Here is a 14487-nt window from a genome sequence, read left to right on the forward strand (position 1 = left end):
AATGCTATTTTCGTTTGTCTTATGAAGCTTTTGAATATTTCCAGAAGAAGCGAGTAACTCGCGGCGCGCCTCTGTACTGGGAGGGCATGGACAGTGTTCGCAGTGGTATGTTCGTTCTGTCATGCAGAATCATATGCTGAATTGTGACTTCATCTGATTATCAGGCTATCTTCAAAATGCGACTTACTTTGAAGAACTGAATTTATTAATAGTAGCAAAGCATTAACTCTAAAGCTTGGATAAAAATGTATCCATCAAGTACCCAGAAAAAATTTTGGACATTTAGTGAGGAAGGTGATCTTGATAGGTCCCGCTTGGAAGCAAATAGAAAATTTGTCATCAAGCATGGAGGTCATATGTCTGTAAGTAGGATTATTCCCATGTTACTTTCGTACGGAATTTTAATACCATTTCGCTAAAATCTCAGAGCTGTTGAGCAGCTATTGAGAATTCAGGAGCGTGTCATCGAGTTGGGTGAATCTCTTTTTCCTTTCCCTATGATCATCCATCACTGTTCTCTTGTATCCTGAAGATACAAGCAGCATCTTCATTAGTTAATGAGTGGCTTTAAATCTTTTTCAAGGCCCCTTAGGGGTTGTAATCGGTTTTATATAATATATGCCATCTAAAACAGTCTTTAACGATGACATCTAATGTTCCATGAAACCAGTTGATTTACCTAAATTGATTTTGACTGGATTCTGTGATACCTTGTAGTATAACACAGTAATGCCAGGATTTCAAAAGTATCGTTATGTCTTTCAGGAGGAGCAACAGGAACGCTTTTTTCTTACGCCAAGTGAAGAAAGCTTACTTCGGCGACAGTATGAGCTGCAGCTAAGGGAATTTTGCCGGAAATTTCAACCTCCAATGCCAAGATCCGTAGCGGGGACTTCATTTCATTACTTCAAACGTTTCTATCTGCATAATTCGGTCATGGATTATCATCCTAAGGAAATTTTGTAGGTGTGCTGGTATTTTGTTAAATCGCAATTAACGTATTTTATTGGCATTTCTCTAAAATATTTGAGAAATTGAATACCCGGAATATTGTTTTCGGATAGCCCCTTAACAAAAGCGGAAAACATTTTGCTAATCACTGTACAGTTGAAAATCCTTCGATTGAGAATTAAAAGAATCTTGATCCAACTGTTTAGCTTTTAGTAATCGGCCATACATTATCAATTTCCTAAATGTATTACTGCTAAGTTTTCGGGTTTCTCAATTTTTGTACAATATTCAATAGTCTCAATTTGAAGATGGTTAGACTGGACTCCTCAATCATTTCGTCTAATGTCAAGTCTATAACACCTACTGAGGTGCTCTTAACTTAAATACTTTTTTTATTTGCTATTCATGTATTTAATCCTCAGTTTTCCGTGTTTGACCATTTCACCTGCTTTAGTCTCTGCATCTGCTCTACACACTCCGTACTTAACCAAATGTTTACTTTTCATTTTTTAACAATCTCATATTTTGACCATTTAATTAAGTGGTAAATGATCTGAATTTATCATCAAACTATCGCCATTTATTTTCTTGGTTTGATTCCAATTTTGCTTATTTTTACCTAATTTGTGTTTACTGCAAATATGCCAGAGATAATGGGCAGTATACTATACTCTAATTTTAAAATTTCTGAATATGTATCTTCTGTTAATGGTGTGTGGGCTCATTAATCTTTTAATGATGCAAGTTCATAGTCTGGTGAGGCTGTGTCTAGGTGAAGCTGTATCTACCAGATGGCTTTAATGTGCACATGTACCTTAAAGTTTTTTTTACATATCAGACCAACATTGGCATAAGTTTTGACGCTCAACAAATTTGGCAAGCCAGTAATAAGTGCCAAAGATTGTACGGCTCGGATCATGTTGTCAGTTGATTTCACAAAGCAAATAACTGCAAGCTTAGAGTTTTCCTCATCATATTTTTAACAATAGCACCATTTGAAATTTAATTTTTCTGGTCTAGTTGACCTAATCAACCTTTTACTGTTTTTGTATGGCTACATATCTTCCTTATTCTTATTTCTGCTTTCTGTGAATGTTAATTTTTGTTCATCTGTTTTTGTTTAGAACTGAAATTGATTTATTTTTCCAATACCCACCTTACTATAATTTTATGTTACATGATAATTTCACTATTTTCATAACCTTTCATCTGTAAACAGTCATTTCCAATGGCAATTTCAAATGTTGCTAATCTTTTGGTAAAATCTTGCAGATTTGGGAAAAGAGTTTTCTCGTGATCTTATCATGTTAATTTTAATGTTGCTAATTTTTTTCAGAGTCACCTGTGTTTATCTGGCATGCAAAGTTGAAGAGTTTAATGTGTCCATATCTCAGTTTGTGGGAAATATCCGTGGTGATAGAGAAAAGGCTTCGGACATCATACTGAACAATGAGCTGTTACTCATGCAGCAGTTAAACTATCACCTCACTGTTCATAATCCCTTCCGTCCAATTGAGGGACTCTTAATTGATATTAAGGTAATTTTGTTGATTAAAGCCTGTAAAAGAATGAATTCAGTGTAGTCTATTGAACTCTTGTTTAAACTTCAATCATGTTTGATTATGCTCTGTAGACTCGATGTCCAACTCTTAAAGATCCTGAAAGGCTAAGGCCTGGAATGGAGGAATTCTTGGATCGCTGCCTCTGGACGGATGCATGCTTGGTTTACTCACCATCTCAGCTGGCCCTGGCTGCTCTCCTGCATTCCACTTCGAAAGTAAATTTCATATATTAGCCTATTTGTTTTCAGTCTTGCTAGCTCTTTAGTGATCCCTGATAAATGATGGTGCATAGGTACCAAATTGTAATTAATTTTATTTGAATCAGTGATGAATAACCTGTAATATATTTTTATATACGAGGGTCATCCGGAAAGTAGTACCCGTTCGTGCCGCATGAAGTGCTGACGACGCGAGTAGCCGCTGGACGAGGTCAGATAGCTTCAGTGGCTTGTCTGCCTTCTCTGAGCCAAGTTGCGTGACGCTAGCATTGCCTGTGTTGTTTCTGTGATTGTTTACAATGTTTAAAAAAATTGAGAACGCCGCCAGTTGTGAAGTGAGGGCAGTGATTAAATTCCTCAATGCAAGAAACGTTCGCCCATGTGATATTCATCGCCAATTAAAGGAGGTGTATGGAGACAATGTAATGGACGAGTCGTCTGTTCGGCGGTGGTGTCGCAACTTCAACATGGGGAGGGGGAACACACACGACGATGAGCGTTCGGGGAGACCGTCTGTCATTACAGACCAACTGGTGAGCTCAGTTGACGAATTCGTGAGGAACGATCGGCGCGTCACAATTGATGACATCTGTGAGCATTTTCCCAATGTTTCTCGAACAATTGTTCATGAAATTGTTAAACACCATCTGCATTATGCAAAAATTTGTGCAAGATGGGTCCCTCGCAAGCTTACAGATGAGCACAAAACCAAGCGTATGGCTGCAGCACTGACGTTTTTGGGACGTTATTCTGATGAAGGAGACTCTTTCTTGACTCGCATAATTACTGGTGACGAAACATGGGTTTGTTATGCATCACCTGAGAGTAAACGACAGTCAATGGAGTGGCATCATGCTCATTCACCAAACAAACCAAAAAAATTCAAGACAGTTCTGTCCACCAGGAAACTCATGACAACCATTTTCTGGGATCGACGAGGTGTATTGCTTATTGATTTTATGGCCCGTGGAGACACTATTAATGCCAATGCGTATTGTGAAACATTAAAGAAATTACGGCGGGCAATACAAAATCGGCGGCGAGGTCTATTGTCTACTGGTGTCATTCTCGTTCATGACAATGCCAGGCCTCATGCAGCTGGGATAACACAAAAACTTTTGCAGCAATTCAAATGGGAAACTTTCGACCATCCACCGTATAGCCCGGACTTGGCCCCTTCAGATTTTCATCTCTTTACAAAGCTTAAAGACTTTTTGGCAGGAGAAAGATTTGACAGCGATGAAGAACTTAAAGAAGGAGTGACCCTGTATCTCAATGAGCTGGCGGCGAAGGACTATGCAGCAGGAATACAGAAACTTGTCACACGTTATGACAAATGCCTTAATTTGCTTGGAGATTATGTTGAGAAGTAGTTTAAAGTATCCTCTTTCAAATAAAATTTTTTATGTTTGTTAATATTTACTTTTGTGTCTTTATTTCACGAACGGGTACTACTTTCCGGATGACCCTCGTAGTATTGACATTGTTGAAAGCTATTGGTTTTGGCCTTAATGTGAAGTGTTTACGTATGTGCGTGTACTCAGTTATTCAATGAATGGTGGGCTGTTGGTGAAAGTGTGGTGTGGTGTTCAGATTAAAGTTAAGTTCCACTTAATTTCAGCATTTTTTCTGCTCTTCAAATTTGTTCACTCATAAAAAAAATCAGTGGGAAAACATCTTTATGCATTGAAATCCTCTGGATTCACTAATTAATGAAATGAAGTTTCCTCAATGTGAATGCATCACTCCCACCTTTTGTTACCGCTCATTAGGAATACATGCACCCAAATCAGTTAAAATGGATGGAAATATGAAATACTAATTCTTGTCTGAATAAGTAAATGATGGTAATTCAACCTGGAGTGCTTCCTGCTTTAATGTATTTAATGTGTCGTTCAAATTCTTATTAAATGTAGGTACAAGAAAACCTAGATTCTTATGTAACTGATACACTCTTTGGTGGTGAGAAAGGAGCCAGTCGACTTCCAGGCCTTGTTGAAGCTGTTCGCAGTAAGTGTTCTGTGAATTCGTTGATTAATTTTTGCGAGAATGATTGAGATAAATTTAAGTTAAAGTAAATATAGTGTTCAACCTAATAAGAAGCAAAATAATCCTAGTACACCATCCCTTGCTGACTGACTTTTCTAATAATTTTTCTCTCCTTTGAGTATTGACTTGAAGGCCTCCTGACTATAGTAATTTGCGCTTCTGAGTTGCAAACATGGAAAAATGTTAAATTTCACATTCATTTGCGAGTCATCTTGCGGTTTCTAACACAGATTCAGACTTGGATATTTAGGCAAAATTATAGTACGTATTTACTGGTATCATTTTTACATGTTTTCTATTTGATATGGAGTCATGGTATCACACTTGAGAAATATTTTGATTTGTACTTACACTAACTTTTTAATTACTGCTTTGTGTCTATCTTTAATCATTCACACATAATTTACTATGGTATGTATATTTATTTGTATTATTATTATAATAATATTATCAATTGTGCTATTATAGTAATTGCTTTTATCGTTTTTACTTGATCAAACCTATTTAGAAAGTGCCCAGTAAATAAACTCCACAACATTCATTTTTGAGGTAGGCTGAGTGAAAGAAAACCTGATTTTAATGATTTATTCTACATAATTCCAACATTATTCTTATTCTTTTTCTGCAAACACGCATCTATTAATGCATGCTGTTATAATTTTCTTTGGTGATTTGATTCTTATCCATTTTCTTAAAATGACTGAATCAGCATACCACACTTCTTTCATACATGATAAACATAACATCACCTGATGATGATGCGCAGCATTGAAACCATGGTTGTGTGAAGTATAAAATCTTAATTATTATTATTATTACATTTTATTTGCCCGGAGATCACAATACAAAAATACCAGGTGGGTTGTGTATGTACATGATATAAGGCACGTCAAAGAGGAGCAAAGACATACATACAGAAATACATACTTACATAAAAGAAATGATGCTCATAGTTACATAAATGTTTGGTAAGAACCCATGAATATTGGCTGTAACATGCACATGCAATATCAAATTCAGAAAAATCATTGATCATTAACATGAATCAGACCATGACCATTGCTAGAAACTAAAAGTATGAACTTACTGGTTGGGAATATTGTTGAGATATTCGTCAACCGAGTAGAACACATTGCGCTGTAGATATCTTTTTAATTTATTCCTGAATGCAGCAGTTCCCTTTGTATCCTTGATACTTTTAGGTAGTTTGTTATATAATCTGATGCCCATTTCATTGGGTCGTAATTTCAATGCTTTAGTTCTTATATTCCCATAATGGAAGTCATTCCTGCCTCTGGTGTAATGATGATGATAGACAGAGTTAAGAGAATAGTTGCCAATGTTATTTTATATGTATAGAAGTAAAAACATAATGTAGATGCACAGGAGTGGTAGCAAATTTAATTCACGGAAAATAGGCCTTGATGGAGCATTGTGAGGTTTCCTGGTGATGGTTCTAATAGCTTTCTTTTGCATTTTAAAGATGGTTTGAGAAATTGCAGCTGATCCTCATAATATTATACTGTAGGTTATATTTGAATAAATTTCCCCATAGTATAAATTGAGTAGTACAGTTTTACTTGTAGTTTCATACAGGTGTCTTAATAAGTAGCAAGTTGAACTGAGCTTGAGTTTAAGGGCTTTTACATGAGTATCCCAAGAAATATTTGCACATAGAGAAATACCTAGAAATTTGCATTCTGTCACATGCTCAATTGATTGGTCATTGATTTTTACCCGCAGATCATCTGAAATGTTCTTATTGTACTATTTTAATTTTATTTACATTTAAGTCTAGAAGGTTGTCTGTACACCACTTGTTTATTGCAAGTGTGACAGACTTAGATTTTTCCCCAAGGCTGGGATATGTTTGTGTTGATATTATTACATTAGTGTCGTCAGCGTACAACACTGGTATTATTCCATCATTATTTGGTAAGAGTTAGGTAGGTCATTGATGTATATCAGAAAGAGGAGTGGGCCAAGGGTTGAGCCTTGTGGAACACGTTTGTTAACTTGGTATGCTTCAGATGAATATTTTGACCCATCAACTGATAACACTACTTTCTGAGTGCGATTATGAATATAGGACTTCATCCAGTTTAGAGGAATTCCTCTAATTCCTATTCTATTGAGTTTAATTAGTAGTCTATTGTGGTTTACATTATCAAAAGCCTTTGACAAGTCAAAAAACATTCCAAGAGTTTGCGTTTAGCAGCAGATTGCCTGACATATGGCAGTTGTGGCGGACCTTTCAGATCTAAATCCATGTGGAGAATTTGAAAGTAGGAAGTTTTTTTCGAGATAAGATGCTATTTGCATATACATGGCTTTTTTGAATATTTTAGCAAATGTATTTTGGATGGCTATTGGTCTGTAGTTGTTCAAATCATTGACACAGCCATGATTTTTATAAATGGGGTCTACTTTTGATTCTTTTAATTGGGATGGGGAAATCCCTTGTATCAAAGATTCATTAATTAAAAATAAAAGGGGTGCTTTTATGGCTTCAAAACAATGATGAACAACTTAACCAGGAATTTTATCTGGGCCAGTACTGGATTTGTTTCTGAGCGAGGAGACAATAGTTTTTAGATTGGTTTCAAATGTGGAAAAGCAAAGTTTCTTTTCATACCCTTATTCTTTCATTACCTATTCTTTCTTCATCCTATCTCCTATTTTGACTGCAAATATTTTTCAAGAGCCTAATGCTCCAGGGATTGTGAGCATCTATTTTTATCTGCAAGTTTCCAAAAATCCAAGGATGTTTTCTAAATACTAGCGGAGTACTTGGAGAGTGCATTTTTGCACATTATTCAATCATATTTTTTACACGTCTGCGAACATTTTGCCTAGGTTTCCATGGCTGTAAACATAATGTTATGAAAGATATATGTTTGAAGGTTAAGTATGTTAGCACTTACCACTTTTTAAATAATAGAGAGAATGAAAGTTATTTAAATTGTCCACAAGTTCTAATTGCAGGTTATTTGGCCTTCAAAATTTTGCCAAGGTTAACAAAATGATACACTTTTCAATTAATTCATTGCCTGCTCTTACCATTATATCCATAAAACATTGGTAATTTTATTTTGAACATTTAACCTCAACTTAATTTTCTCTGTCACCTCATTGCAATCACCAGGGCCCTCTATAGGTTTTGTGGGATACAAGTAATCAGTGCTAGATATTGGAAAGCGAGTACATTACTTACACCATTCCTTACACCTACCTTATCCATACATCCATGAGCACATTGAACAGGCATGGTGACATTATGTATGCTGTTGATCACCTTGCCTGTATTTCAAACTATTTACTCAAGGTCCCAGGCACTTATACTATTTCATTGCATTCTATTCTCTGTTGTATTCTCATTCATCCCATATTTTTTCAAAATCTTACTAAAAGCTCCTTATTTTACCAGATCGTGTCTTTTCAGAATCAGCAAATGGATTTTGAAGCTTCTTTTGTGAATCCATTTATTTCTAAATTACTTTGGTGAATCCATTAATTTCTAAAGTACTTACTGAAGACCCAAAAGTTAATCCATACCTCCCACGCTGGACATATAGACTCATTGCCCAAATCTTGCCCAGTGTTACTTTCTGTAGTCTTTCTGCTTACTTAACTAATTTCTCCATAATTCTCAATTTCCCTCTTATTCCTCTTCCTTTTACATGACAATAAATGGTTGCATTCATTCATATATAATTTGATACATAGCACTTAATGTGTTATATTCAGAAATATGTTTTTAATCTCAAATTCATTTAAACTCGCATGATATGGTTAGTCTTGTATCATTCATATTATACGTGAGTATGATTACCAGGAGTATTTGTGACAATTTTATGCTATTTGTGTTTTCAGCATTTTAGTCAGTGCAAAATTGAAACCAGGGCCTCGATGGATATATTGAGTAAAAGTAAAAACTACTCCAACCTAAGTATTTTGTGATTTATCATGAGAATTGTGCTGTGGTGGATAGTGATAAAAATGTTTAAATTGGTGTATCTGTCAGGACAGTAATGGGATTAAAAGAGTTAACAATGAGGAGAGTAAAAAACAAAAAATAAAAATTATTTTTCTTATTTGTTCGTATGTGAAAATGTATTTTCTGAAATGAGTTCTCTTATCATTCATGAAAGCACTATTTTTGTTAAAAGTCAACATTTTTTGTTTATATCAGTATAAATAGCAAGGGTTTGAAGTTAGGAAATGTTATTTGTAAAAATTTAAAGTATTCATAAATGACTATTGGTGGTGTAACTAGAAGTTTTCCATTGAAACTTTTGGTTCACCTAGCCATAGATCCTGATTTTTTGATGAAATTTGTTTTGGGAAGAGTTGTTTCCCAGCATATAATGTCTTGAAAATGGAAGCTTGAAAAATTGTGTTCATGGCTGATCAATCAGTGGACCTTAATCTTTACGGTAAATTGGCCGGCCCAATCAACATCTAAGCTTTTTTCGGTCGTGGAGAAGATGGCCCCTTACACTGTGAAAACTGGGCTTTGGCCCTATAAATACAGGTTTCATCGCCTGAGATGATTGTTTTTAATAAGTTTTGGTCATCATTTGAATTATCAAGCAGTTCCTGTCTTTATAGACATTTTTACCTTTGTTCATATGTGAACACTGGCGGGGAAAACTTGAACCCAATGATGCACTGCATGCTCAAAATTTCCATTAAAATGGTGATACATGATCCAACACTGATATCAACTTCACTGGCATTCTCCGTGACAATTAACCTATGGTTTGTACACTAAATTATTCACACTGTTGACGTGGGTGTTGTTTGTAGACATCGATGGTCATCCACCTCTCAATTCTACATCAGTCAAAGTGTGTCCAAATTGGAAGGGGCTGTACCAATGAAAACACTGAGACCGACTCATAGATTCATTGCCGAATGCCTCTTGAATCATTGTGTAAGTTTCAGTTGCACTTTTTCCAAGGTTAAAACAAAATGCGCCCACACTGCTTTTCTAACACATTCATTCTCACTGACACATGAATTTTGACAGCAAGCGTGTGCAAGCTCATACGAGAATCGCTGTTGTGTAGATACAAGTCGAGATAGGGCAATGAGTAAGGTGGTTTGTCACTTCTCTCAGACACCACTAGAAGGCAATAACTCACTGATTGTGATCTATCAAGCAGTTCACATGTAGAAAGACCAGTCTATTATTTTTGTGCAGACCTTGTACAATTATACAACAAGAGATTGACTTGTTTCTCCCAACGAAAAACATAATCTGACATCAGACTCTACAACAAGTGACTGTTTAATTCTGCATACTTCTCTCCTCCTAGAGTAAAAATAAATTAAGGCTGGCATAAACCATGGAATTATATCAATGTGCTCTTTTACTTGTTAGGGTGTGCAGTGGGTATTTTTTTTGTAGTGGTTTATTTCCAATAAAAAAATAAGTTCTTACTTGTTCTCCAATAATAGGAATACGTTCTATGGCCAAATCAGTTGAACCTCCTCCTCGTTATCGCATCAGACCACTAGAAAAAAAGCTGGAAAGGTGCCGTACGACAGTCAAAGAGGAAGAAGCTAAGTAAGTATCACCTTTTAAATGACAATATCATCTTCCCAAAATTCAAGCTTGGTTTTTAGCCTATACTTCTAAGCTGGATGAGGTGAACCCTTTATCAGATCCTTTTGTTATGGTAAAAACGAAAATAATTTTAAAAATGAATTGGTTTTTCAATCAAACGTGTTGGAAAAATTGCTTTCATTGAAACAATTGATAGTTAATGTGGAACTTCTATTGGTGGTTAGCTGAATGTTTGGAATTAGTTTTTCACAAAATTGCAGTTATTATTATTTGGCAGTTCACCACTTAAGGTGGACAAAAACTTTAATACACCTACACATCTTATTAATTTCTCACAATATGGGGTGCATTTATGGCCTTCAAATAAAGTCCTTCCTCCTCTTGTTTCTGGAGTCTAGTTTTCTCGAAATGTTATCTTTTTTGGTGTAAAATATTCCCTTTATCCCCCAATTTGATTATAATATGTTTACTTATTAGACTAAATTACTACCATTAGCATATTTTCAATTTTGTTCACTATGGCTTATACTCCCTTTGGAACTTAGTAAGCCATTCCTTGCTTATCAATGAGGTCCATGTCCAAGACGGAACCAAAACCCATGCTAAACCTGAAAAATTTGGCTGGATTTAAATATTTTTGTTAGTAGCAACCAACTTGGAGTAGGTTGGGAATGAGATGAAGAGTTTTTTACTTTTTTCTGGGATTATATGAACTAGATAACTTCTTATCTCTAAAATTCTCAGAATATGTCATTTCTTGATATAGTTCTTTTGTAAAAATTCATGTCAAAATGACTGATGCATTCCCTGGTAGTTTGTTTCCTCATTGAACACCTGAGCTAAAAAGTGCTGACTTAAAGTGACAAAATGGAGGAGCAATTGATGGGTGGGAAGCATGAGTTTGGTTTTGTTTGCATGTGATTGTGCAAGAAGGTCATTTTGATACTTTATCATTGAAATTTTATAAATCAAGCCCACGAAAATTAATTTCATTCCTTACTAAGAATATCTTCTTAAAAATATAATACAGGTAGGCAGTCTATTTTGTCCCCTTTAAAATTTAATATCCTATATGTGCTACAAAATATGTCTTGCAGAAGAGAAGTTTCTGATGAATTTGTTTACCTTTCCAGCTAGTGATATCATACTTATCAACCTCTTAACCTTTCCTTAGTATTTGCATAACCTTTGTTTATCATATTAACATGTAATTGTTTACCGAACCAATGCTCCAATTCCAAGCTCATCCATGCTTGAAATCCTTCCAATAGCTCTCTGAGTAATGGCTTTTCCTCAATTCTTCTCTTTCTGTTTCACTACCAAATGTTTTCCCTTTCTTCCCCTCCACACTCTAATTGAAGAAAACTGCTCAATGAAATTTTATGTTGTGGATTTTCATTGTTTTTCCATTAAAATGATAATGTAATTAAACCGTCCTCTCCATTGCATTATCATCTATTCTTTTCCTAAGAGTTCAATGTTTTTTCTTGCATAGTAGGGATGCTAAAGAGTTTTATTGAGATTTGTTTAATGCTGGGTAATTATTAAATTGCTGGTCAAATTTTATCTAATGTTCAAATAAAGTTTTATCTTGCCATTATTGTTATTTCTGCAAAATTTTATTTTACTGAGGATAAAATTGTTAAAAACTTTGTTTACTAAATTCTCAAAAAATATATTATTATTATAAGTCATTCTATTATTTCTTCAGCAACTTGGTAACTCATCTATGGGTGCATTAATGTATAATTTCAGTTGCAGAACTATCCATTTCATATATTCGCAATAATTTTCTTCTCTTGCAGAAAGGGTCGGGGACAGAGAAGTCAAGACTTTGTGGATGAAGATGATATGTTAAGAGCGACAGCTGAGGAGAGAAGTGAAAGATCATCTCGATCCAGCAGACATTCTGGAATAGATGAATGTTACCCTTTGCCAACCAATTCTCCCGGTTCCCAATAAAAAGTAAATTTACCCTAAGTTTTCTACTCTTGAGAAAAACTGGAGATTGGTCCGACCAAAACATTGTGTATATTTGATAATTCTAGGATTTGAGATGGTATTCTTTGTTTTGGGTGGATAAGTTTCTTAATTTCAACGGTAGAATTGAATTGCTATTTTCAAAGCATTTTGAGAGACATTTTGAAGTAGGTTCAAGAGTTTCTATTAAGTTCTTTAATAAACACTGTGTGGTATTTAATATTTCTAAGTGATTGTTGGTTATTGCTTCCATGACTTTTTGTAATGGGATGAATAAAACTAAATGGAAACATCAATATTTGAGTCCTGTGGAGATATGATCTGTGGAATTATTTAGGGGTGGAATTTCAAAATTCTGTATTTATATGAGAGTACAACTCAAAACTCTTTCAGGCGGATACGACTGAAGACAAGGCAAGATTCATTTGGTCTATGTGGCTAAATAAGTCCAATAGATTTACCAGTTTGCTCTACTATTCAGCCTGTTTTGTTAAAGGAAGAAATCAAGTATGAAAATAAATTAATTTAGTCATCCCAAATGAGGAATTCTATAAAGCTATGTGAAAACAAAATGGATGGATTTGGCACCATCTGAGTCATTTTCATTGTGGCAAGCACATATAAATGGAAGAGGAAAGGGAAGACTAGAGAAGTAAGATACTTTCTTATTCAGTTAAGAGCTGTGTTTCAAAAAAGACAACAGTTTTAACAGTGCAACAGCCGTAACTTGGCATGCTGCAACCTTTGAGTGAATCTAGCTGCAGATTTTAATAAATGGCCATTTGATTCCCTCCACTACTAGCTTTAATCTATAAGCTATACCTGCTGAAGTAATTTCTCGTAAAAGTTGTTCATTGAGTTAGTGACAAAGGGAATCAGCCTACAAACAAACCACCATTTCAGCAATGGCATATTGCCACAGTTTTTTTGGCCAAATTTTGATGGCAAGATCCTCGGCTGATTATCGGTATTTTATCTAATGATTTCCAATAATCAAAGAATTAATTTGATATGGCAATCATTTTTTATCGTGGATGGCCATCTAGACCTGAGATTTCCACTGATCAGTATTTTTCTTTGTGTAGAACGCTTCAAACATTCAATTTAACAGGTGGCTTGTACACATGCTCATTCTATCAGATATGGGATAATGCTCACACTCCACAGGTGTAGTGAAATGGGAATTTATTGTTGAAATGTGCTATTAGGAAAACTCAATAGCTGCAAAATGCTTATGTGCAGTGCTAAAAAAGTCCAGTCTTTTTTGAATACACCATGTATGCTTAAGAAATAAATGTAATTTGAGGAAGAATAGAGAGTTGAAGTTGTGGTCGTAAAAAAGGCTGGTAATATGCTTTTGTTTTTTTATGCACACACATTTCCCTGTTAAAATTATCTATGGGAGTGGTCATTTGTGTGTAATTAAAACCAATCAGGTGGTTCCACTGTTACAAAGTAGCGGGTACTCCTCCAAGAGTGACTGTTCACACTCTGTACCGACCCATATACTAAAGTTCTGATGAACTTATTGGTAGAGACTACGACTTTATTCACAAAACCAAAGGGAGGTTAACATTCTTTTCATGGCAGGGCTTCTTATAGGATAAGTTATGGGGGTTTTTGTGAGGTAAAGGTAAAATAAGTGTTTGTGGTAATGGAAGTGAGGGAGAGGAAAGGTGGTAGAGGAAAGAAGAGGAGGATAAGAGAAAGGTTACCTCCTTGTGAGGCGAGGATAATATGAATGAAGGTGTTTAGGGCAACAAGGAAGCAAGATGGAAAGACAAAAGGGATATGAGGTGGGGAGAAAGTAGGAAGTATGGAATAAAAGAAGTGGAGGGTATTTGTGGAATGGAATGAAGGGGAACACTAGGATAAATCAAAGCAAATGAAGGCAACGGAGGGTTGGCACTTAGCATTCATATTCAAATTAAGTCTGAGAGCGACAGAAATTTTGAGAGGCTAGTCATCATCTACTCCAGTGCAAGTAATTTTTACAAAGTCATGCTATGTCCCACAGACTCTAAGGGTATATGTAAATCTTAATAATATTTTTCAACATTTTCTTCACATAAATGAGAAAAAGCAATTTGCTCTAGTGCCTGTGATTTCAGTCAATTTTCTAACAGGCTTATTCCTTGCCCTGATATCCTAATTT

At 35.3% G+C, this 14487-nt stretch overlaps 1 protein-coding gene across 1 annotated transcript; it reads left to right on the forward strand.

Moving 5' to 3' along the window:
- Positions 1 to 74: 74 nt before the first annotated feature.
- CycH (cyclin H) lies at positions 75 to 13656 on the forward strand. Its single transcript, XM_071582698.1, has 7 exons — positions 75 to 362; positions 766 to 962; positions 2288 to 2489; positions 2585 to 2728; positions 4648 to 4741; positions 10244 to 10352; positions 12158 to 13656. Exons 1-7 carry the CDS (start codon positions 246 to 248, stop codon positions 12312 to 12314), a joined length of 1020 nt encoding a protein of 339 aa, XP_071438799.1. The 5' UTR covers positions 75 to 245; the 3' UTR covers positions 12315 to 13656.
- The last annotated feature ends 831 nt before the right edge of the window (positions 13657 to 14487 follow it).

Source organism: Hetaerina americana, unplaced genomic scaffold (assembly GCF_022747635.1).
Source record: "Hetaerina americana unplaced genomic scaffold, ioHetAmer1.1.p SCAF_1, whole genome shotgun sequence".
In the NCBI taxonomy this organism is placed as follows: Eukaryota; Metazoa; Arthropoda; class Insecta; order Odonata; family Calopterygidae; genus Hetaerina; species Hetaerina americana.